Consider the following 26,779-nt stretch of genomic DNA (forward strand, 5'->3'; position numbering starts at 1 on the left):
GTAAACCCAATCTTATGTAAGAACTCTGTAGAGGGCAGGTTTTATACTCCCAGCTATAAATACATGTTTTTCTCTCTTTGTGCAACAGTCATCTACTAACTAACCCACCAGCAGTATCTAGGCTACAGCCCTAAAATAAAAGGACTCCATGTGAGGGTCCTCTGAGGCAGGTAACATATGGACCCGCCCTAGATCTGTGCTTATCCCTCACATGACCCAAATTAAGAGCAATGCCTCCTGATTTATCAAAACACATTTAAAAAAAAAAAATGTTATCTTCAAGTGCAAACATGTCAAGAGCCATTTTGGTCAGGCGGTAACCCACCCCACACACCAGAAAGTCTGTGAAGCTACAAACACGGGACAGTAATAATGATTATCACAACTTCACTAGTTCATTATACTCTTGTGCCTGACAGGAAACTCAATGAGGAGCCACACTATGACACAGTCCGTGGTGTCTCCCTCAGACCTCCACAACAATGATGAGGTTCGAGGGAGTGGCTACATCTTTGTGACATTTAAATCTTTAAATCTAGTTTATTATTTACCATGTCTAAATTCTCTCTTAACATTGGTTTTAAAGTGGCCATTTGTCAGTAACTGTGTATTCCATTCATGCAGTACACACACAGAGGACAGGGTTCCACTACCATTATGAACAGCCTTGGATGTCTTCACAACCCAATGGCAGGAAACCAAGAGAAAACAACAAACGAAGTCATGACTTCAGAGGCATGTGGCTCTCCCTCCCTCCCTCCCTGCCTCCCTCCCTCGCCTCTCTCTATCCTCCCAGATAAATCTATGTCTATTTTCTTTATCAGACAGAACAGAATACAAGGCAAAGTCAGCTATGTCTGCTACAAGTTTTTTTTAAAAGAAGTAAAAGAAAGAAAGATGAAAGACAAGTGGTCCATTGTTTCTCTGTGGAATTAGACCAGGTGTTTGTTTGGATGATAGTCCAGGGACAGTCTCTCTTCCACCCACACACACACAGACTTGGAAGCCAAGGCCAGTTCTTGGAAGGAAACTGTCGTCTTACATACGCGTCTGTCAGATTGAGGTTATGGGTTGGAGCTAGCGCCACAATCATTATCATGCTGGAGCTGGATGGTAGGAAGGGGTCCTTCTGTTCTGACACCCAATAAGAGCTATATGGGGACGTCCTGAGCCCGTAACATTGAACTTTGCTAAGAGCTGGCATGAGGTACAAGTAGAGGTCTTTTGCGAAGGGGGTTGAGGTGAATCCCGTCAGAAAAAAAACACGATTTCACAGGGGTTAGAAGAGAGGACACCCACTAAATCACATCCTTACAGCTCACACCCCTCCTCCTCTGTTCCTCCTCCATGCCCACAGCAGAGCAGAGAGCGATGCACCATGCCACAATGTCAGCTCACTAAGAGGCAACATGCCACTGCCGGCTCACACAATGCACTTTGACCCCACAATGAGGGATTCTGGGGGTTGAAGTTCCTTCAGGTAACCATTCTTTGAAGAGAAGACTAGAGGCGCTGTCACGTCCTGCTTCACAGAGCTACTAGCTTTAGGGGAGGTCTTATGACCCCACCCCAACCTGATTGGCTGGAGGGTAGATGAGGGGGCTTGGAGTCGAGGTGAGCGCTGCAGAGAAAGGAGAATGGGAGGAGTGTTCGGGTACAGAGTAGGGTTGTGGTGGAGGAGGCTAGGGGTCTGCAATGCACCCCTGAGATCACTGGCTGGGGTAGGTGGGGTAGCGGACGGGGGAGTGTTGGCTGTGTGCCAGGGGCATGGTAGAGTGGCGTGGCTCTGAGGGCAGCCGGGTGGAGAGCAGGTCTGCATCAGCGCCAGTCTGAGAACCACCAAACATGTCACCTACAGGACAGGACAGGACACAAGAGACAGACGAGAAAAAGTCATGTCTACAGGTGCAGCCTACTCTATAAGCTTCTGTATGATTCGTTAAACTCCAGACCCCATGTTCATATTCAGACCAATGTTCCCACTCTAGCCCCAGTGCTGTGTGGTTGAGATTGTAGTCTAGGCTGTGGTTTACCATGGGCTGGGTCCATGCCCCCCTGGGTGCCAGTGATATGGTGCCAAAAGGCACTGCGGGGCAGGATGGCCGTGGGTGTACAGGGGTAGGAGCCCGTCTCAGAACCTTTAGACAACTGAGAGAGAAAAAATGATAAAAAACACAGTATTATATAACCACCAGAGAGAATACTTTGTGTGTGTGTGTGTGTGTGTGTGTGTGTGTAACTGTGCCTTACTCTGCTGTTCTTCTCCATCTCCATCAAAACTCTCTTGTGCTGCTCAGCGATGGCCAGGGTGGAGGAGTGGACTCTCTGGTAGATCTGTTCTCCCTCCCGCGTCTGGAAGGTGTACAGGCCTTCTCCACTGTCACACATCCTGGAACACACCAACACACACTGCTCAGTACACCCTGCATGTGTATACAGGCTATAATATAAGTAATATCGACAATTCACCATATATAGGTATGTTTTTTAAACAGTCCTTTTGCAGGCACACTGTATTTACGACAAATTGTTCTCAAGCAATTGACAGCCAATCGTACTGCATTCTAACCACCACCAGGGTGCAGTGTGGGACTACGTTCTCCCTACTGGCAGTACACTCTTATCTTTGTCCTTTGGGGGGCACCCTGCAAGTGGACCGAATCCTTTCTTTTCAAGTTTATCAAAGCACAGGAGGAGATAAGAACGCCTCGCTCACCATTGATTTTCCTCTAATCTATTCAATCAATCTCTTTATGAGGCTCTCCTGGGCAGGGCACCTGTCTGTCTGACTGTGTATGTGTGTGTGCACGCATGTGCGAGCATGAGTGTGTGTGGTCTGTATGCGTGTTTCATCAAGCGATCTATGGGTTAGGCACAGACAACTGGTTACACAGTCCTGCTTTTCTGCAGCCTTTGCATTCTTCTCCCCATCCCTCACTCTCCATACCTCTCCCTCCCTCCCTCCCTCCCTCCCTCCCTCCCTCCCTCCCTCCCTCCCTCCCTCCCTCACCGTCCAGCCTCGAAGGTGAAGCGCGTGGCATCTCGTCCGTAGCGGCGCAGGGAGCAGAGAGGCCAGGTAACCAGTTTGGTGCGAGGGTTGTGGATGTCCCACAGGTAGATATTCTCATGGGTGATCTGCATCATACACTCCCCATAGATGTCCAGGTTAGGACAGGGCAGTAGGAACACATTGAAACGCTCTGACAGGGAGACAGGAAGGGATATTACTAGTCTTAGTTCAGCATGACATACCACACATTATGAAGTGACTTGTAGAAAGCCAGGACCCGTATCCACATAGCATCTCAGAGAGGAGGAGAGATGATCCATTTAGCAATAATAATAAGAGACTGGTAGCAGCAGCTGTGTTGTGTGTGTGTAGCATGAATGTGTGTGTGTGTGTGTGTGTGTGTGTGTGTGTGTGTGTGTGTGTGTGTGTGTGTGTGTGTGTGTGTGTGTGTGTGTGTGTGTGTGTGTGTGTGTGTGTAAAAAGTCAGTGCAGGTGGTCAGTCCAGGTTAAGTGTTCAGCATTCTGATGGCTTGTAGATAGAAACTGTTGGTATCATACCCCATGTTCCAACGGTAAAGTGAACAGCTCATGTGTGGGGTGTTTGAAAAATATAAACTCAGCAAAAAAAAGAAACGTCCTCTGACTGTCAACTGCTTTTATTTTTCAGCAAACTTAACATGTGTAAATATTTGTATGAACATAACAAGATTCAACAACTGAGACATAAACTGAACAAGACATGTGACTAACAGAAATGGAATAATGTGTCCCTGAACGAAAGGGTGGTCAAAATCAAAAGTAACAGTCAGTATCTGGTGTGGCCACCAGCTGTATTAAGTACTGCAGTGCATCTCCTACTCATGGACTGCACCAGATTTGCCAGTTCTTGCTGTGAGATGTTACCCCACTCTTCCACCAAGGCACCTGCAAGTTCCCGGACATTTCTGGGGGGAATGGCCCTAGCCCTCACCCTCCGATCCAACAGGTCCCAGAAGTGCTCAATGGGATTGAGATCCGAGCTCTTTGCTGGCCATGGCGGAACACCGACATTCCTGTCTTGCAGGAAATCATGCACAGAACGAGCAGTATGGCTGGTGGCATTGTCATGCTGGAGGGTCATGTCAAGATTAGCCTGCAGGAAGGGTACCACATGAGGGAGGAGGATGTCTTCCCTGTAACTCACAGTGCTGAGATTGTCTGCAATGACAACAAGCTCAGTCCAATGATGCTGTGACACCGCCCCAGACCATGAGGGACACTCCACTTCCAAATCGATCCCTCTCCAGAGTACAGGCCTCGGTGTAACGCTCATTCCTTCGACGATAAAAGCAAATCCGACCACCACCTCCTGGTGAGACAAAACCACGACCCGTCAGTGAAGAGCACTTTTTGCCAGTCCTGTCTGGTCCAGCGACGGTGGGTTTGTGCCCATAGGCAACATTGTTGCCGGTGATGTCTGGTGAGGACCTGCAGGCCTACAAGCCCTCAGTCCAGCCTCTCTCAGCCTAATGCGGACAGTGAGCACTGATGGCGGGATTGTGCCTTCCTGGTGTAACTAGGGCAGATGTTGTTGCCATCTTGTACCTGTCCCACAGATGTGATGTTCGGATGTACCGATCCTGTGCAGGTGTTGTTACACGTGGTCTACAACTGCGAGGACAATCAGCTGTCCGTCCTGTCTCCCTGTAGCGCTGTCTTGGGCGTCTCACAGTACAGACATAGCAATTTATTGCCCTGGCCACATCTGCAGTCCTCATGCCTCCTTGCTGCATACCTAAGGCACGTTCACACAGATGAGCAGGGACCCTGGGCATCTTTCTTTTGGTGTTTTTCAGAGTCAGTAGAAAGGCCTCTTTAGTGTCCTAAGTTTTCATAACTGTGACCTTAATTACCTACCATCTGTAAGCTATTAGTGTCTTAACGACCGTTCCACAGGTGCATGTTGATTCATTGTTTATGGTTCATTGAACAAGCTTGGGAAACAGTGTTTAAACCCTTTACAATGAAGATCTGTGAAGTTATTTGGAGTTTTTACGAAATATCTTTGAAAGACAGGGTTGTTTCTTTTTTTTGCTGAGTTTATATATACAGTATACAGTGCCTTTGCAATGTATTCAGACCCCTCGACCTTTTCCACATTTTGTTACGTTACAGATAATCCTCATCAATCTATCCGCAATACCCCATAATGACCAAGAGAAAACAGGTTTTTAGAAACGTTTGCAAATGTTTTCAAACTAAAGAACTGCAATACCTTATTTACATAAGTATTCAGACCCTTTGCAATGGGACTTGAAGTTTAGCTCAAGTGCATCCTGTTTCCATTGATCATCCTGGAGATGTTTCTGCATCTTGATTGGAGTCCACCTGTGGTAAATTCAATTGACTGGACATGATTTGGAAAGGCACACATCTGTCAATATAAGGTCCCACAGTTGACAGTGCATCTCAGAGCAAAAACCAAGCCATGAGGTCGAATGAATTGTCTGTCGAGCTCTGAGACAGGATTATGTTGAGGCACAGATCTGGAAAAATGTCCTCTGGTCTGATGAAACAAAAATAGAACTGTTGGGCCATAATGACCATCGTTATGTTTGGAGGAAAAGGGGGAGGCTTGCAAGCCGAAGAACACCATGCCAACCGTGAAGCACGGGGGTGGCAGCATCATGTTGTGGGGATGCTTTGCAGCAGGAGGGACTGATGCACTTCACAAAATTGATGGCATAATGAGGCAGGAAAATTATGTGGATATATTGAAGCAACATCTCAAGACATCAGGCAAGAAATTAAAGCTTGGTCACAAATGGGTCAAACCTGACTCAGTTACACCAGCTCTGTCAGGAGGAATGGGCCAAAATTCAGACAACTTATTGTGGGAATCTTGTGGAAGGCTAACCGACACGTTTGACCCAAATTAAACAATTTAAAGGCAATGCTACCAAATACTAATTGAGTGTATGTAAACTTCTGACCCAATGGGCATGTGATGAAAGAAATAAAAGCTGAATCACTCTACTATTATTCTGACATTCACATTCTTAAAATAAAGTGGTGATCCTAACTGACCTAAAACTGGGATTTATTTACTAGGATTAAATGTCAGGTATTGTGAAAAACAGAGTTTAAATGTATTTGGCTAAGGTTTATGTAAACCTCCGACTTCAACTGTAATTCCAATGTTGTTGTATTAGCAATATCTTTGTATCCTGCTCACCTCCTCATTGTTGTCTCCTTACATGTCATCATAGTAACCAAACATATGTGTATTTGTGACAGAAAAGTGAGGTAACAGAAGGAGTTGTTATTTCCTCCATATTTTGAACGCTTTGCTTCAGATCACAAAACGGCACAAATAGACTCATTTATGCATGATATATTAGACAACTAAACTGCTAGAGGCAACAAGTCAACAAATGCATCACTGCTCCTATGAAATAACAGAACTGAAAATGACAGCTCCCTGTGAATACATACAGCGTGGTACACCAGTACTTAGAAGTAATCATCTATGAGGATATAGTGGAGAATCCTCTGTTAGTTGCTGAGGCAGTCATGCCATTCTTAATTTTTATTCCAAACAAGCTGCAGAGCTTCATCAGCATCAGCTCCACTATCTCTTCCTCCTCTGAGGGCTTGTGATGTATTTTATCTTGAGTAAACACCACCAGGATGACTGAGATGAACAGGTTCAGAACCACAAAGGTCATGAATATAATGCAGGATCCAATGAGGAACTCACCGGGTTGTAATCAAGAACCTCGTCATAGTTGAAGATGCCCAGTTACAAGCTAACCATGGTCAGAGCAGCATCCAAGAGAGTCCTATAAGAGTACAGCTTCCAGCCATACATCACATAAGAAGTGATAGAATAGGCCAGGAACATAATGGTGATAACTACGAGGAAGCCTGGTATGTCAGTCCAGGCTCGTTGCAGTGCGGCTGTGATCATGTGTAGCTTGGGGTTGAGCCTCAGCAGATGCCACTGTAGCCAGTAGCACCAGGAATGCGATCAGATACCCCAGCACTACATCTGCTGTGGCTGTCTCGTGGAAACTGGCAAACTGGTCTTTATGGTTGTGGTAGTACTCCATGTCCCGGTTCCCTAGCAGGCTCCTCTTAATGAAGACAGACAGTGTGCTCCAACTCAGGAGGATGATGGCGAGCTCCAGGCGGTTGCACTTTGTCTTGAATTAAGCCCACTTCTGCTGCTTCATTAGCTTGCCCTGAACATACATGTAGTAGAGGATAAAGAGGAAATAGATGACCTCAGAGGCCATGACAAAGATGTGGAGTCCACCGGTAGGCTGGTATAGTCGGACACTCTGCAGCTCACTGCGAAACTGGAACGCTCTACAGCACGAGTGTGACAATGTGAACTCTACAAAGACTGCTCGGGTGAACATATCAAGCCAGGTGTTGTCAAACAGATACTGAAGGGTACTGCTAGCATTCTGTGACTCACAGAACTCACTCCACCACAAACCCCCCCTCCCCTGTGGAGGACCACACTGCCCCAGAAGGGTTGGGATCTGAGTCGGGCCTGGGTTTGGTACTGCCAGGGGCTGCGGAGGGTCTTTGAGGTGTTTTCACTCGCAGAGCGGTTCCAGCCTGGCCCATAGGAGCTCATGTCCTCCACCTCCCATGAGTATGGACCATGACAGTCAGGTACAGCCTGGTGCATGGAGCGGGCGATGCCACATGAGTTCTTCTGCACCCTCATCTGGTGAAGACGGGCATTACCAACCAGTTTGGAGTTCCCATCTGTGATGAAACCTGGGAACTCTCCAAAGAGGTTGCTGAGCAGAGAGGTATTTGCCCAGGTGAATGCATCTCTGTGGCTCATGCTGTCTTAGATCCCTTGGCTGAAGCTGCCAAATGTGCTGAGTCAGGAAGTAAGCGTTAGGGTCCCGCTGACCATACGCCACCTGGAGCAACATCCACATGAACCCCATGTAGGTGAGAATCTCTTTGATGAGGGCAAAGACCTTCTGCTCCTTGATCATGTTTTTCCTCATGCTCTCGATGTCTGTGGGAGGAGGGAGCTGGTAGAAGCTGCATGTGCTATCCCTCCTGACAGCCCACGCTACATCAGGGTCATCTGGGTTTCGGACCTCCCCCTCAAACGTTGGATCCCCATACTCCTCCTGATCAACTTTCTTCAGAATGAGCAGGTCCTGTTTCGAGTAATTGTCCAGGATTGGTGGGAGCACGGTCTCAGTGACGTTCTGAGCCGTCTTCACTACCCGCTGGATTGCCTAGTAGTCGTGAACAGAGCAATTCATGTACCAAGCCCAGGGCTCTGAGCTTGGTGACGAGTTGAGGGAACTATAGTGTTGAATGCTGAACTGTCAATGAACAGAATTATCACGTAGGTGTTCCTCTTGTCCAGATGTGTTACGGCCATGTGAATAGTAATGGAAATGGCCTCTTCCGTGGATCTGTTGGAGCGGTAGGCAGATTGTAGTGGGTCCAGTGTGTCTGGCATGCTGGTCTTGATGTGGGCCATGACCAGCCTCTCGAAGCACTTCATGATGACCGGGGTAAGTGCTACGGGCTGATCGTCATTAGGCATGTCACCTTGTTTTTCTTTGGCACTGGGATGATTGTGGTTTCCTTGAAGCAGGTGCGGAATACAGGTTGTATATGTCAGAGAAGATGCCCACCAGCTGGTCAGCACACACTCTGAGGATGCGGTTTTGTGAGTATTCACTCTTTTGACAGTTCTCAAACTCAAGTCAGCCTCGGAGAGCAAAATCATCTTGCCGTCTGGAGCAGCGAGAGTCTTCCTGGATGGCTCGGTATTGTCTGCTTCAAAGCATGCATAGAATGTGTTAAGCTTGTCGGGAGGGAGGCTTTGGTGGGCACCACACAGCTGGATTTGCCTTTCTAGTATTTGATAGTCGCTAGTCCTTGCCACATGAGTCGTGAGCCTTGTTGAACATCAATTCAAGTTTGAGTCTGTATTGTCATTTTGGGTCCCTATTGGATAGGTTGAGCTCGTACGTGTTTCCCTTGTACACATCAAACACCTTTGGGATGAAATGTATAACCGACTGCTAGCCAGGCCTAATCGCCCAACATCAGTGCCCGACTTCACAAAATGCCCTTGTGGCTGAATGCAAGCAAGTCCTCGCAGCAATGTTCCAACATCTAGTGAAAAGCATTCCCAGAAGAGTGAAGGAATTAGTTTCACACATGCTTGGTTAAAATTCCCCATGACAATAAAGACTGCTTCCGGGTGTGAGGATTCTTTCTGGCTAATGTACAGTTTACTGAGTGCCGCCTTGGTGTTCGCTTGTGGCGGTATGTACACAGCTGTGATAATAACATGCGTGAACTCTCTGAGCATATAGCGGGGTTGACATTTTAGCATCATAAACTCCAGGTCAGATGAACAGGAGCTTAAGATGTTTTCAACTTCGGTACACCAGGAATTGTTGATGAGGAGGAGTACACCTCTCCCTACTCTTACCAGAAGGCGCCGTTCGATCCATACGGAAAATGGAAAAGCTAAATAGCAGAGTCGAGTGTCCATAAACCATCCCACTGGGAACAAACTGGTTGAATCAATGTTGTTTCAACGTAATTTGTCAATGTATTGTGACGTGCATTGTGACATGGAATTTTTTTCAATAACCAGGTTTTCCATCCAATCTTTTAATGTGAGTAAAGTACATGTCGGATAAAACATTTAATGACAGGCCTGATGGAAACAGCACATTTTTCTGTACACTTTCCAAATGTCGACAAAACAAAATACGCTAGACAAGGTGGAATCTTATTGTGTCTGTAAAATGAATTATGCGACAGATGGCAGTGGAAATGCCTTCATGAGCAGCTGGAGAGAAAGTACCAAGACCAGAGTGGGCACATTTGTTACAGGCTATAAGGCAACATTGTTTTTGGCAAACCTATCAGCAGAGTTGAAAATGCGATACAGTATCTCAACAAATGATATGTTGGATTCACCTCTAACTAAAGCAAAAATTCAAGTTAAAGAAGAGGATTAAGCCAGGGGCTCAGACGAAGCATTAGATATCCTTTAAAATGTTGATATTCGTTTGCGTTGTCAACCAAACACAATTCAATATTACTTTTGTAATATAGTAAATAGCCTATTTTACAAACTTATGTGACAGTAGTTATTCAACGTTGAAACGAGTAGCACATCCACGGCCACATTTTGAGGTTAGCATACTGTAACTATAAATGTCTTCTTATGTCATCATAGAAAGGGATCATGTTCAAGACAGCGAGGCTGCAGGTCTGTAGAGATCTTCCCCATTGCTGTAATAATCTGCGCAGAAAACCGAACAGCGTTGATCACTTTGCACCATGTACTTTATAATGTCCTCTCAACTGCAATTCCGGTCATTTGGTCGTGCTGTTAGATGAAGCACAGTGATAACACGTTAAGATGTAGAAATACTAAATATCTGCCATTGTATTTGTTGTGCTTTTTAAAAAATGGTTGAAAGCTCAGTGACAACACATTTAGATGACAACTGAACCAACAATCAGACATCGTTTATTTCCATTAGAATTTGGTTGTGTTTTTAGATGGTTGAAAGCATAGTGATAACTTCCTCTTCTTCGTTGCCTTCGGTTATCTTGATCAGCAGCAACAGGTAAGCCCGCGCGGGGAACAAAGGAGTGTAGTTTCCCAGATCTGGGAGGCTGAGAGATAAGTGTGTAGCCTACGATTCATGATCCTTAGGTGTTTGTCATCGTAGGAAAATGCAAACATTCTGAGCAAACAAAGAAATAATGAATGCAAAAATAGCCATAAAGCAAAGTCGAGCAGGACTGTGCCATGGTGCTGGTCAGACACTCACCTGTATGTTCACACTGAACACCTGCTGCCAGCAAGTCTGGCTCTCCTAGACTGATGTCATTGAGGCGGGTCCCCAGGCATTCGATTGACAGGGTTTTGAACCACTCCTCTGCTTCTAGCTCTAAGTTTAGACCAATGGGATGCAAAGAGAGACGTCATAAAACAGGAAACTTCAGAGATGATTGTACACCGTGAGAAAACATCTATTGCAATAAGGTAGGTGTGGTGTGGAGCACCTGATTCACAGGTGAACATGCGCGAGGTGTCATCGGTAAAGACGATGGCTACTGCCTGGCGCTTGGTGTCCCTTGGGAGCCTTGTGACATTCTTCACATTGCTGATCTCGGTCACCTGGGCAACAGGAAAGTTCAAGAGATCAGACAAACACGGAGAGAGGTTGAAAGGGTCAGACAAGCTGTCTAAATACTGTATGATGTGCTGCCGGTTGACCGGATTCAGTTTTCCGAGAGAAAGGAGAGGAGAGAAAGAGGGAGTGTTGAAGTCAGGTGTAGTGGTCACCCTATGCTCACACACTTCAGAGAGACCTGGATTCTGGCTGGGAGTGGGAGGCTGGCTTTGATCTGTGTTACTCTCATCTCCTTCAGCCTCCTCTGTGTGTGTGTGTGTGTGTGTGTGTGTGTGTGTGTGTGTGTGTGTGTGTGTGTGTGTGTGTGTGTGTGTGTGTGTGTGTGTGTGCGTTGATCCTTTCAGACACGCACGTTTGCTCCCTGCAGCTAAACAGGGGGCTCAGAGAACAGACGGACTGAATGACTGACTTTCTAATGACACACACACACACACACACACACACACACACACACACACACACACACACAGTGGGGCAAAAAAGTATTTAGTCAGCCACCAATTGTGCAAGTTCTCCCACTTAAAAAGATGAGAGAGGCCTGTAATTTTCATCACTTTGACAGACAAAATGAGAAAAAAATCCAGAAAATCACATTGTAGGATTTTTAATGAATTTATTTGCAAATTATGGTGGAAAATAAGTATTTGGTCACCTACAAACAAGCAAGATTTCTGGCTCTCACAGACCTGTAACTTCTTCTTTAATAAGAGGCTCCTCTGTCCTCCACTCGTTACCTGTATTAATGGCACCTGTTTGAACTTGTTATCAGTATAAAAGACACCTGTCCACAACCTCAAACAGTCACACTCCAAACTCCACTATTGCCAAGACCAAAGAGCTGTCAAAGGACACCAGAAACAAAATTGTAGACCTGCACCAGGCTGGAAAGACTGAATCTGCAATAGGTAAGCAGCTTGGTTTGAAGAAATCAACTGTGGGAGCAATTATTAGGAAATGGAAGACATATAAGACCACTGATAATCTCCCTCGATCTGGGGCTCCACGCAAGATCTCACCCCGTGGGGTCAAAATGATCACAAGAACGGTGAGCAAAAATCCCAGAACCACACGGGGGGACCTAGTGAATGACCTGCAGAGAGCTGGGACCAAAGTAACAAAGCCTACCATCAGTAACACACTACGCCGCCAGGGACTCAAATCCTGCAGTGCCAGGCCCGTCTGAAGTTTGCTAGAGAGCATTTGGATGATCCAGAAGAAGATTGGGAGAAAGTCATATGGTCAGATGAAACCAAAATATAACTTTTTGGTAAAAACTCAACTCGTCGTGTTTGGAGAACAAAGAATGCTGAGTTGCATTCAAAGAACACCATACCTACTGTGAAGCATGGGGGTGGAAACATCATGCTTTGGGGCTGTTTTTCTGCAAAGGGACCAGGACGACTGATCCGTGTAAAGGAAAGAATTAATGGGGCCATGTATCGTGAGATTTTGAGTGAAAACCTCCTTCCATCAGCAAGGGCATTGAAGATGAAACATGGCTGGGTCTTTCAGCATGACAATGATCCCAAACACACCGCCTGGGCAACGAAGGAGTGGCTTCGTAAGAAGCATTTCAAGGTCCAGTCTCCGGATCTCAACCCCATAGAAAATCTTTGGAGGGAGTTGAAAGTCCGTGTTGCCCAGCAACAGCCCTAAAACATCACTGCTCTAGAGGAGATCTGCATGGAGGAATGGGCCAAAATACCAGCAACAGTGTGTGAAAACCTTGTGAAGACTTACAGAAAACGTTTGACTTCTGTCATTGCCAACAAAGGGTATATAACAAAGTATTGAGATAAACTTTTGTTATTGACCAAATACTTATTTTCCACCATAATTTGCAAATAAATTCATTAAAAATCCTACTTCCTGATTTCTGGATTTTTTTCATTTTGTCTGTCATAGTTGAAGTGTACCTATGATGAAAATTACAGGCTGCTCTCATCTTTTTAAGTGGGAGAACTTGCACAATTGGTGGCTGACTAAATAATTTTTTGCCCCACTGTGTATATATATATATATGTGTATCACCCACTCACAGTAATACCATACACGCCGCACACAGACATCCTCCTTCAAACTGACATGTGTCAATTGAAACGTGACTTATAATGCAGCACTCGTACCTTAGGACAGACTCTGATGTAAGCGGACTTCTCATCAGTGTACTTCTCCAGTCTGCGTGGTCCTTTACTGGACGACTTCTTAAACACCAGCCAGCAGCGGCGGTAAATCTCAACACAAAAACAACAGTTAACATACTGCAACCAGCCACCCAACAGCAAGTCAATTTGGACCATATACACCCCATTTCAAGCATAACGATTTACAATCTTTTGCTATCAAGAGCAGGCACACAATGGTTGTCTCTGGTTTACCTGATCAATTAACCAGGAAGCGTTAGAAGAAAATCAAAATAGCATTTAGTGATTAGCAATGAGTGAAAGAGAGACACAGAGAGAATGAGAGAGAACGAGACAGGTAGAAAATGAGAAGGAGCGCTCCGGGTCCTTGTCATCAGTCAAACTCTGTTTATGCAAGACAATTCTATTATACATATGATATTGAGTTAAGAGGCAGACAAAGACACAAACTCTCCTGACGGAATAATGAGAAATCCATCGCAGTAATGCGAACAGGCACAGGCACAGACACACACACACACACACACACACACACACACACACACACACACACACACACACACACACACACACACACACACACACACACACACACACACACACACACACACACACACACACACACACACACACACACACACACACACACACACACACACAAATAAGATAGCTACTGCTTTAGTGGCATTTATCCCCTTTATCTGTTATAAAAGGCAGGGCCTTTATTTGATTGATGTTCCACTGTCCTTCTAAAGCAAACCTCCTGTTGCCAGGGCAACCTCAGGACCTGCACCGTACAGTACGGAACGGCCAGCCATCCCTAAGCCAATCCCCACATTCCGCTTTCCCTAACCCATTATCACATCCCTGTTGATTAGCTAGGGGCCACAGAGCCAGTGAAATCCCTTAGTGCACTGACTTAGTATAATGAATACAAAGACCCTGAACTGAGTGACAATGTCTCACTGCTGTAGACAGACATACACCGGTGTCACTGTGACAGAGATAACAAGACCAATTAAATATGCAATTGTATTTATCGAGAGATTAAACAAGAGCGCCATCAACAAAGGCACACCGTAATGTGAGCGTGCTCAAATGGAGACATGGTGAAAGGAAAAAGCGTTGCTCTGATGTGTCGTTTTTTAAATTGGTGACAATGAGTTTGAACCTTGAGGAGAGAGGGAGCCTTCAAAAAGACGGCCTCGGCTCCTCTATCGCAGTTTGCCTGTCTGATCTTGGCGTCAGCGGGATGAAAACGCTACCTTCAGTGGGATAGCTGACGGCGTGTTGAGAGCAGGTGCTCACCAGTCCATTATTTCTTAACGATATTAAGCTGTTCAATGGAGAGTTACCTCTGTGTATCTGCCATCTAGCTCCTGATTCTCCCCAATGTTATCCCAAACCAATTGGCTCAGTGCTTCATTGGACCTGTGTGCGTGTGTGTGTTGGCAATCTTGCAGTCCACTATCGTGCCCCCCTCTGTTCTCCCCCTTCTTCCCCGCCCTCAGCTCCAGTGCTCAGAGCAATCAGGCCTTGCCAGGCAAACTGACTATGAAGCCTGGTAATTAAGCTAGTGGGTGGAGGAGCAGCGACAGAGATGAAAAAAGAAAGGGAGAGTGAAACAGAGGATATGGTAGACAGGGACAGAGGGAGAGAGAGAGAGAGGAGTGGGAGCTGTTAATTCTGCTCCGATACCTTGGCTCATTAAATATGAGGAAGTGATGGACGTCACATCGTTCAGAACTGAATAGTCATGTATTAGCCTACCTTGCCTCAAAAAATAGAATTTGAAGCAATCCAAAATCTATTTCAGTGTCTCTCTGATCATACTGTGTTCAGCGGCAGGAACAGCCCATCCACACACACACACACACACACTCCATCACCTCTGACGGAGCACAGCAAACCTAAGGTCACAGGTCAGCCACCTTATCCACCTCTGCTGTCACCAATTTCAAGGGTCTTTGTCCCCCAGAAGAGAGGAGCCATGCTCCCTGCCCTGTTGACCCAGGCCTAATGCATTTTAAACAGACTGACCCAGCCACGTCAAAAAGCACCTCTACAGGGAGAATTACTCTGGCCACCACGGACAGAAAGACAGACAAAGAAAGAGCGAGAGAAAGACCTTTTGTCCCCCCTTTTATCTGTTGAAAGCAAAGGTGCCTGTAACAATGAGATTTGTGGAGATGGTCTCCCATTGTATTCCAAATGTCCCTGCTCCCATGCCATTTCTGAACAGCGAAAGGGCAGTATTTTGTAGGTTGCCATTGATATTCCAGGCAGGTAGACATGCTTGCATGGCTCTCTCCCCTGAGGTGGAGCTAATCCCCTGTAAACAGGCCGGGAGGTGTGAGTGAGTGAGTGAGTGAGTGAGTGAGTGAGTGAGTGAGTGAGTGAGTGAGAGCGAGAGAACCTTGCATTAGTAGGGCATGAGTAAGGAACTATCGATCTCCCCAGTGGGACCGATAAGAGAATGTGAAAAGTCAAGTCACACACTTACCGAGAGTGGGCTCAGCATTCATAAGGGTTATCAATGATCTATATCGCAGCCATTACACCCCTTTAAGAACCCTTTCAGAGAGTGATATCTGAGCTCTTCTTTAGACACACTGACAGGAACACAACAATCCAGATACAGCGTAGTGTGTAAATACATTACCCACATACCCACACACGTGAACTACATCCTGCACCACTAATGCATCTTCCCTGTACAGTCGTTCTGCTAATCCACTCAGATTGCCCTCCTCAGTCTAATTGGCTCCACCCTGGTTCTCCTCCTCATCTCTGGCTCCCGACTGCCCCAGAAGGGGCCAGAGGCAGTTAGCCTACATTAATCCCCCCTAGCTCCCAGGAGATCCTGCCTGTCACAGCAGCCCAATTGGGACGAGCCCCACCCCGGCCTGATCCCAGGATTAACCGGCTAATAACGGTAACAGGTTGACACCAGGCTGATGTCCAGCTTATTATACCACACACACACACACACACACACACACACACACACACACACACACACTGTGTGGTTCAGAATATGAGAAATGTGCAGGTCTGAATAGAAAATTAATGGGAATGATTGGCACCATCTTATTCAAAACGAATTCCCCTAAATTCACTTAGAAATCTGAATGGGAAACATAAATCAGCATCCAAACGTTCTAAGCTGATCCCATTGGAAGCTCACCATGACTGGCTCCTCAGGGGGGCTGGCTCAGGTAGAGAAATGAGAACGGGGGAGGAAAAAGGAGAGAGACGGGAACAGAGGAGAGAGATAGACGAGAGAGGTAGATCTGTCACTGCAGCTGTGGGAACGGGCTCAGAGAGGCAGGGGGATTGTGAGGTGAAGGGAGTCTGCTTGATTCTCAAAGTGAGCCATTAGATTTCTGATGCTTGTTATTTTCAACATCATTCTCCCTCCCATCAAAACAGTAGTTTGACCTAACGCCATTAGGATTGCCTGAACTTGAGAAAACAACGTTCTGAGGTTTCGCTTGCAATTTTCCCCAACCGCTGCCAGATACAAGTGGTGAGGAAACAAAACCACAGATCCGTCGCGTGTCAGTGTAATATCTAGCTAGAGGCAATCTACGCATCATACAGTCGGCTCTGTTTATACAGTGGAAAGTCACAGGATCATACTAACATTCCTAGACTAGACACACGGTGGTAGGTCAAAACCAGGAGAGATCAGGACAAAGATACCGAGCTGTTATTCCAGAAGGTTCTGCCCAGTCTGAGTGAGTCGGAGTCAGTCAATCAGTTCAAATCAGCCCTCTCTCTCTTCAGGTGGGATTAAACATTTAACACGTCCTCGCTGACATTGTGTTTACCTAAACCAGATCTCCTCAGACCTTCTCCATCCTCCCTGATCAACCTTGGATCGTCTGTTGATTCACCAGTAAAGTGTCTCATGATGTTCCTCCCGGCCTGCTTATAAAACAGGACACAGTCAAGTGGGATGGCTGCGAAGCAATTAGGGCCGTTCCTCCACCGAGCCTAGAAGAGGCGAGGAGAAGCCAGCTAGTACAGCGCCAACGGAAGCAGAATGCTAAACAGCCTGTTATTAGTCTGATTGGACTGCTGCAATTTAACTGACACACAGCAGGAGGGAGAGGCTGAAAGGGAAAGGTAGAGTGAGGAGATGAGGGAGAAAGAGAGAGAGTTAATTAGCCTGCCCAGATGACTGGGGAAGTCAAGGGTCTTCTGGGGAGAGTGAAAGTGAGAGCTGGAGGGGAGGAGGAATAGCGGATAGGGGGGGAGGAGAGAGGAGGGGGAGGACAGAGCAAAGAAGAGCAGCGGTCTGGAACAGCTCTGATAGGCTATGGAGGAGAGACCGAGATGGTGAGGCCAGCTGTCCAGCCTTACTAGGCCAGCGTGGCAGTAGACTGGCAGGGTTTTGGCAGGAGAGGAAGGTGACTGTCTGGGTACACATTTGACAGGGAAAAAAGATAGTGTGTTTGAGTGCTTGTTCTGGTCTCTGCAGACAGAGTGTGCTCGTATGTGATAAGAGAAGTGGACAGGGGAACTATTATAAATGTTGTGTTTATACATCGTGTCTACAGTATGTGTGAATTCGTGCACATGGTAGCTTTTTTAGGGGGAGTGTATATATTTGCATAGCTTGAATCTGTGTAGGCATGTGGTATGCTTATATGCGTTTTGGTATGCACATACACTACCGTTCACAAGTTGGGGTCACTTAAATTTTTTGTCCATTAAAATAACATCAAATTGATCATAAATATAGTCTAGACATTGTTAATGTTGTAAATGACTATTGTAGCTGGAAACGGCAGATTTTTTAAGGAATATCTACATAGGCGTACAGAGGCCCATTATCAGCAACCATCACTCCTGTGTTCCAATGTCACATTGTGTTAACTCATCCAAGATTATCATTTTAAAAAGGTTACTTGATCATTAGAAAACCCTGTTGCAATTATGTTAGCACAGCTGAAAACTATTGTTCTGATTAAAGAAGCAATAAAAATTGACTTCTTTAGACTAGTTGGGTATCTTGAGCATTTGTGGGTTCGATTACAGGCTCAAAATGGCCAGAAACAAAGACTTTCTTCTGAAACTCGTCAGTCTATTCTTGTTCTGAGAAATTAAGGCTATTCCATGCGAGAAATTGCCAAGAAACTGAAGATCTGGTACAACACTGTGTACTACTCCCTTCACAGAACAGCACAAATTGGCCTCTAACCAGAATAGAAAGAGGAGTGGGAGGCCCCGGTGCACAACTGAGCAAGAGGACAAGTACATTAGAGTGTACAGACTTCTCACAAGTCCTCAACCTGCAGCTTCATTAAATAGTACCCGCAAAGCACCAGTCTCAACGTCAACAGTGAAGAGGCGACTCTGGGATGCTATCAGACAGCTTCTGGGTGCTATACTATCACACTCAGGTCCAGCGCTCCTCTGGGACCATCAGCTGTCAATCACAGCCCTTTACCATGCCCTCCTCTCACTGACACACAGAAGAACATTCAGCAAACACAGAGGAATGTTATCCCCAAAAACCACAGGGCTTTATAAAATTTAAACTCCAACTACAATATCAGGGAATTGTTTCAGAGATGAAAGCCAGACCACCAACTGGACCATAGTCTTTAGAAGTCTTTAAAATCAGGCTAGCTGTGGTGTCAGAGAGACATGGCCAGTTGGGCGGCTGTCCATTGAAGCTAGCGTTAAAACTCCTAACAGAACACAGGCTTGGTTTCAACTGCTAATGCGGACTCACACATTTACATAGCAGAACTGGAGGATAAGCAGGAACACGGCTGTAAATAGCAATTGTGCCACATATGCGGGAGTTTATGGCATTGTGTTGTTATTCCGCACAAATTCATAATACAGAACACCTGGGGGGAAAATCGACTTAAACAATGACAGAGTGAAGGCCTCTGATTTCACTTTGTGTGCTCACTGCAAGGAGATGCGGCGAGGAGGAGAAGAAAACACAGGGAGAGGATGAATGGGTAAAAAGAAAGAAAATAAGATAAATACGAGGCAGAAATGAAGGAGGAGAAAATAAGGCGTGAAAAATCATGCCGTGACAAGATTCCAGAGAGAGACAGCGAGAGAGAGACAGCGAGAGAGAGAGACAGCGAAGGAGAGAGACAGCGAAAGAGAGACAGACAGAAAGAACTGGGCCCTGACAGTAAATCTCAGTAAGACAAAAATAATGGTGTTCCAAAAAAAGGACCACAAATACAAATTTCCGGACCACAAATACAAATTCCATCTAGACACCGTTGCCCTAGAGCACACAAAAAACTATTCGCACCTCAGCCTAAACATCAGTGCCACAGGTAACTTCCACAAAGCTGTGAACGAGCTGAGAGACAAGGCAAGAAGGGCTTTCTATTCCATCAAAAGGAACATAAAATTCTACATACCAATTAGGATCTGGTTAAAAATACTTGAATCAGTTATAGAACCCATTGCCCTTTATGGTTGTGAGGTCTGGGGTCCGCTCATCAAGCAAGAATTGACAAAATGGGACAAACAGCAAATTGAGACTGCATGCAAAAATATCCGATACCCGCTAACTATCGAAATCCAGAAAAAAAGCCATTAAATTCTACAACCAGGAAGTGATTCCCAAACCTTCCATAACAAAGCCATCACCTACAGAGAAATTAACCTGAAGAAGATTCCCCTAAGCAAGCTGGTCCTGGGGCTCTGTTGACAAACACAAACAGACCCCACAGAGCCGCAGGACAGCAACACAATTAGACCCAGCCAAATCATGAGAAAACAAAAAGATAATTACTCGACACATTGGAAAGAATTAACAACAAAAAAACTGAGCAAACTAGAATGCTATTTGGCCCTAAACAGAGAGTACACAGCGGAAGAATACCTTACCACTGTGACTGACCCAAACTGAAGGAAAGCTTTGACTATGTACAGACTCAGTGAGCATAGCCTTGCTATTGAGAAAGGCCGTCATAGCCTGTCTTCTCTTGAAAGCCAGGTCTGCCTATGTGCACACTGCCCACAAAAAATTAGGTGGAAACTGAGCTGCACTTCCTAACCTCCTGCCAAATGTTTGACCATATTAGAGACGCATATTTTCCTTGGATTACACAGATCCACAAAGAATTCAAAAACTCAATTTTGATAAACTCCAATATCTACTGGGTGCCATCACAGCAACAAGATTTATGACCTGTTGCCACAAGAAAATGGCAACCAGTGAAGAACAAACAAATACAATCCGTACAGTATGTACAGTGGCTTGCGAAAGTATTCACCCCGCTTTGTATTTTATTGCCTTACAACCTGGAATAAAAATAAAAAATTTTTTTGGGGGGGGGGTTGTATGATTTGATTTACACAACATGGCTACCATTTTGAAGAGGAAAAATATTTTATTGTGAAACAAACAAAAAATAAGACAAAAAAAGGAAAACTTGAGCTATTCACCCCCCCCCCCCCCCCCCCCCCTTCTGCAGAAATTACAGCTGCAAGTCTCTTGGGGTATGTCTCTATAAGCTTGGCACATGTAGCCACTGGGATTTTTGCACATTCTTCAAGGCAAAACTGCTCCAGCTCCTTCAAGTTGGATAGGTTCTGCTAGTGTACAGCAATCTTTTAGTCATACCACAGATTCTCAATTAGATTGAGGTGTGGGCTTTGACTAGGCTATTCCAAGACATTTAAATGTTTCCCCTTAAACCACTGGAGTGTTGCTTTAGCAGTATGCTTAGGGTTATTGTCCTGCTGGAAGGTGAACCTCCGTCCAGAGTCTCAAATCTCTTAAAGACTGAAACAGGTTTCCCTCAAGAATTTCCCTGTATTTAGCACCCTCCATCATTCCTTCAATTCTAACCAGTTTCCCAGTCCCTGCTGATGAAAAACATCCCCACAGCATGATGCTGCCACCACCATGCTTTACTGTAGAGATGTGTTCTCGGGGTGATGAGAGGTGTTGGGTTTGCGCCAGACATAGCATTTGCCTTGATGGCCAAAAAGCTACATTTTAGTCTCATCTGACCAGAGTACCTTCTTCCATATGTTTGGGGAGTCTCCCACATGCCATTTGGCGAACACGAAACGTGTTTGCTTATGTTTTTCTTTAAGCAATAGCTTTTTCTGGCCACTCTTCCGTAAAACCCAGCTCTGTGGAGTGTACGGCTTAAAGTGGTCCTATGGACAGATACTCCAATCTCCGCTGAGGAGCTTTGCAGCTCCTTCAGGGTTATCTTCGGTCTCTTTGATGCCTCTCTGATTAACGCCCTCCTTGCCTGGTCCGTGAATTTTGGTGGGCGGCCCTCTCTTGGCAGGTTTGTTGTGGTGCCATATTATTTCCATTTTTTAATAATGGATTTAATGGCGCTCTGTGGGATGTTCAAAGTTTCCGATATTCTTTTATAACCCACCCTGAACTGTACTTCTCCACAACTTTGTCCCTGACCTGTTTGGAGAGCTCCTTGGTCTTCATGGTGCTTGCTTGGTGGTGCCCCTTGATTAGTGGTGTTGCAGACTCTGGGGCCTTTCAGAACCGGTGTATATATACTGAGATCATGTGACAGATCATGTGACACTTAAATAAAGTCCACCTGTGTGCAATCAAACTAATTGTGTGACTTCTGAAGGTAATTGTTTGCACCAGATCTTATTTAGGGGCTTCCTAGCAAAGGGGGTGAATACATATTCACACACCACTTTTATGTTGGTTTATTTATTTTCATTTCACTTCACCAATTTGGACTATTTTGTGTATGTCCATTACATGGAACCCAAATAAAAATCAAATGTAAATGACAGGTTGTAATACAACAAAATAGGAAAAACACCAAGGGGGATGAGTACTTTTGCAAGGCGCTGTATGTTTCTTTACTTTCCGTTTTGTACTTTAACTATTTTCAGAGCGTTACAACACTGTACATAGACATAATATGACATTTGAAATGTCTTTATTATTTTGGAACATCTGTGAGTGTATTGTTTACTGTTCATTTTTATTGTTTATTTCACTTTTGTTTATTATCTACTTCACTTGCTTTGGCAATGTTAACATATCCTTCCCATTCCAATGAAGCTCTAAAATTGAATTGAAATTGAATTGAGAGAGAGACAGTGAGAGACAGACAGTGAGAGACAGACAGAGAGAGACAGACAGAGAGAGACAGAAAGAGACAGACAGACAGACAAAGAGAGACAGACAGAGAGAGAGAGAGAGAGAGAGAGACAGAGAGAGAGAGAGAGACAGACAGAGAGACAGAGAGAGACCGACAGAGAGAGAGACCGACCGAGAGAGAGACCGACAGAGAGAGAGACCGACAGAGAGAGACCGACAGAGAGAGAGAGACAGAGAGAGACCGACATAGACAGACAGACAGACAGACAGAGAAAGTGAACAGAGAGAGAGAACATGAGAGAGGAGGGTGTAAACCAAACTCAGGTAATCCACTGCTTGGCTTCCCCGGGGAGCTATGCGTCACCACGGTAACCCCAATCCTGCTGAGTGCACACTTCCTAGTGACTCCACCACAGAGGCACGAAGGAGATAGAAATGGAGTAGAGGAGGACATAGAGAGAGACAAGCCTAAACTACTGTGGTGGTGTTCTCTTCAGGTCAGAAACCCAAGACCCTGCCTCCTGTAATAATTACAGCCAGAGAAGAGAAGAGACGTCATGCCATGACACAGAGATAGAAAGCGCTGCAGGAAGGTATGAGGTTGGGTGGAAGAGGTGGTAGGACAGTAGGTATGGTTAGGGGATAGAAGAGAGGGGTTAGCCTGATGGTCTTTTCGGGACTATCCAACAAGGCTCCAAGTCTTAAATCAACATGTATGTACACCACAATAAGAGATACTGGGCCAAAACCAGCTGAGAGAGAAACCAGTGTGTGTGTGTGTGTGTGTGTGTGTGTGTGTAGTCCACTGTCTCCTCTGGGTAGGTAGAAAGATACAGACATGGGTAATCTCTCCTTAGAGCTACAGTGTCTGTAACTGAGTCTGTGCATTACAGAGGACTGCCACACCACACTGACACTAAGCCTGTATCTTTACGACCGCAGGATTAAACCACTAATGCACAAACTACTTGCCTAATACTATTTTTGGTTCCAAGTGAACCCTTTCGTCACTAAAAGGTTCTACCTGGAACCATAAATGGTTCTATGGGGAAAACGAAGAAAACCATGAGAGGATCACACAGAGAACAGCCCTGCCATACAAATCTAACCCTTCTTTTACCAGGCTGTGTTCTCACCAGACAGTTTACCTTCCTCGTCTGATAAAGGCGTTTTCTCACAGAACAGGTTCCAGTTCATTATTCCACTGACACACGACGTGTCACGATCACTCCGCCTCCGTGCTATCAGTCTCCTTCTGATAACGCCTGGGCTTGACCTCAGTGTGAGGACACACCTCAGTCTGGCTTCACGCCAACACAGACAAAACAATACTTCAAAATGAGGGAAACCAAAAACGAGCCGTTTAAAGGAGAATTTTCTCTGAATGAAAATCCTCTACAGTTTCGAGGAGAATCAATACAACTAAAGCAGATAAATTGTGCTCCGTAGTCGTTATGATGACTAGAAATACGGGAGGCTAAAATGTCAAATGTAAATCAGGCAGTCTGTGCCATACTGACTAATATTCATAAGTGTATAATTAAAACATTTCATTTGTGTTCATTGACATAATTCATCTGACTCATCCCCAAAAGACTAATTCCAACAACCAGATGTACGTCATTCAGCACTGACTCATATGCATTACCATACTGATATGTATACTTCATGTTCATATTCATGGCTTGAAGCAGAGGTGAAGAGAAAATCAATGAATACATCAACCAACAAACTGTCACTACACTACAGAGCACAAAACAGGCCGTTATCGTCCATACTTCCTTTTCTCTTTTCTCTTTCATGAGATACAGACAGTTAAAAGACATGCAGTAGCACACACACACACACACACACACACACACCCCTCGCTAAGGACGGAGACTCCCAAAAGACCCCCAGTTCAGTTTGGGGCTCCACTCACCCCCAGTTTCCTGCTGCGCATGCGGACGTATCCCTGCTTGACGATGTCGTTGAAGTTGGAGGCCATCTCTGTGGGAGCTGGGACCTGCTGGGTCCTATTGAGGCTAGCATCCAGTCCTTCAGTCCTGCAGTCCAGCGCTGCACCTAACCCCCCTCCTCCCCCCCCCCCCCTTCTTAAGTCCTGGGGTTACCTTCTCCCTCCTCTATATCAGCCAAGTCTTCCTTTTCAGATCCTGTTGCCCTCAGACTGCCCTCACTCCTCTAATGCAGCTCGTTGTCCCCTCGTCCCTTCCTTGCAGTCCCTAAAGAAAGAGAGAAGGAGAGAGAGAGGAGAAGAAACAGGGGATCTATTATTCATTAAAGTGGCAGGAGAGAATGGTAGTGGCATGCAGACACACGGAACATTATCCTCCATTATTCATTGCTTTGGCAGACACCATTATTGAGGGCAAGTAGGTAGCATGGCTTCTGTGACACATCATTATGTATAGTGTACAGCACCGCCTCTGTCTCGGAGCTACTGGAACTACCGTTAGAACGGGCTTGGAAACAGAGCGTCTTCTGGAGACCATCCTTCCCAGTCAAGCAGGAAGAAAACAGAGTAATGAGGAGAAACTCATTTTAAGTTCAGCCAGACAGCTGTAAACCAAACGTAGACTTTATTACTTCATCATTGTTTCTAATGCTTTTCTGAAAAATCCTAAAGCTACTTCAATAACAACTGAAATCAAAAGAATGTTGGAGACACATCATGGAGACTTCTTGCGTAAATGAGCCAGATCTGTTTGACCCAGTATTGAGGATAGCCATATGTTATGCAGAGCTCTACAGTGAGGGGATGAGGTGAGGACGGTAGTTCTGATGGTATCATTGCCCCATACTCAGACATTCAAAACGCACACATGCACACGCACACACAGATTCAATTTAAGCATGCACACAAGGACACACACAGACACAGAGACAGACACACACACACACACAACACAAACTCCCTTGGGGGCATTGCAGAGTGAGACAGACAGGCAGGCAGGCAGAGTGTTTCCTGTGACCACATGATGCCATCGTCAGTGTTCTGCTCTAATGGTGCGCGGGTACGCTGTTTGTTCACCCGCACCCACCCGCATTTGCTAATATGTGAGAGGTTATAGACCTACAGTCAGTGTCCAGACTTCAGTTTCCATTTAACCCATCTGAACAGTGGGCTACAGTTCCCTTGATGTGCCATCGGCCTATTTGAAGTCCCTGTCTTGTGACTGTATAGCGCCTCACAATCATCACACATAACGTAGCATAACTGCTATCATCCTCTTTTACCACTCCACCAAATCTTTCCCAAACATACCTTTTCTGGCCCTCCCTTCTCTTCATTTTCAACTGTCCCTTTCGCAGCTTTTCTCTACTGAATTAAAACTCGGACATTGTCCTTTTTGTCTCTGTGGATCGACTTGAGCTTCTTCTGCCGTTTCCCAAATACATTTGGAGATTGGCATGTAGGCTATTTGGCGCTTGTACAGTTAGATCCTGTGGCTTAAGCACTAATGCCAGACAGCCTAAAATAATGAAAGAAAAACCTCAATGTGACCTATAAACTGCACAATAATAGAATGGATTTTTGAAGGTACTGTTTTCTTTATTCAACCCACCCTTCATCCACACAATATTTAACAATCCTGAACCCGCCCGCCCTGAGGATATAACCGCGGGGACTGCGGGTTATAAGTTAACCCACACATCACTATTCTGCTCGCTGGGGCAGAACTCAGTGGGGTTCATCTTCTCCCTGAGGAACTGGCGCTAAGTCTCCCCGACTACGGTGGAACAGAGACATCCAACTTTAACAAGGACCTCATTAACCAGGACAGAGCCAGGCTAATCGCTCACAGCACTGTTGGTTTAGAGAGGTGGCTCACACACACTGGGGAGGGGGCTAACACACACACACACACACACACACACACACACACACACACACACACACACACACACACACACACACAAGATATAGAGCTAAACATCTGCAGACTGGCTCTACTGTGACCCTCTGGGACTGCTGGTGTCACCATGGCGGGTAGCCTAGCTTGCCAGTGCTATAACAACATTCTAAGAAAGTGGTAACTGGCAAAGGCCCATCGCTGGGAACAAGAATATATGTCGACTGAGGAGAGGATCCTTATGTGGATGGGATTGGCTTAATGTTAGCATAGTGGGAGTGCTTGAGACACACTTGATGTGCCATTATATCTTGGAGCACAATTGGAAAGCGATTAAATCCCATGAAAGCTATTCAGATGAGACAAATGTGCACCCCGGTGAGATAAAATCACTCTCAGGGCCATGCTTAGTTAAGCAGAGCTTCAATAGTGTACGTATGGAGGGGATTGAAGATTCCGTGGGGGATAGCACAACT

At 45.6% G+C, this 26,779-nt stretch overlaps 1 protein-coding gene across 1 annotated transcript; it reads right to left on the reverse strand.

Moving 5' to 3' along the window:
- Nucleotides 1-782: 782 nt before the first annotated feature.
- Nucleotides 783-24,479, reverse strand: LOC139385188 (docking protein 4-like). Its single transcript, XM_071130299.1, has 8 exons — nt 24,371-24,479; nt 13,338-13,445; nt 11,081-11,195; nt 10,846-10,965; nt 3,011-3,200; nt 2,251-2,389; nt 2,034-2,148; nt 783-1,852 (listed from the first exon to the last, which is right to left on the reverse strand). Exons 1-8 carry the CDS (start codon nt 24,434-24,436, stop codon nt 1,710-1,712), a joined length of 996 nt encoding a protein of 331 aa, XP_070986400.1. The 5' UTR covers nt 24,437-24,479; the 3' UTR covers nt 783-1,709.
- Nucleotides 24,480-26,779: the final 2,300 nt, after the last annotated feature.

Source organism: Oncorhynchus clarkii, chromosome 26 (assembly GCF_045791955.1).
Source record: "Oncorhynchus clarkii lewisi isolate Uvic-CL-2024 chromosome 26, UVic_Ocla_1.0, whole genome shotgun sequence".
Lineage (NCBI taxonomy): Eukaryota > Metazoa > Chordata > Actinopteri > Salmoniformes > Salmonidae > Oncorhynchus > Oncorhynchus clarkii.

What these genes read in the sequence shown, in the direction of transcription:
- LOC139385188 (XM_071130299.1), bottom strand. Translation starts at nt 24,436, where the DNA reads ATGGCCTCCAACTTCAACGACATCGTCAAGCAGGGATACGTCCGCATG. An exon ending in ACATCAGAGTCTGTCCTAAG is followed by an intron (nt 11,196 to 13,337) that starts GTACGAGTGCTG and finishes CCTGTTGCCCAG; the next exon opens with GTGACCGAGATCAGCAATGT. An exon ending in CATGTTCACCTGTGAATCAG is followed by an intron (nt 10,966 to 11,080) that starts GTGCTCCACACC and finishes GTCTAAACTTAG; the next exon opens with AGCTAGAAGCAGAGGAGTGG.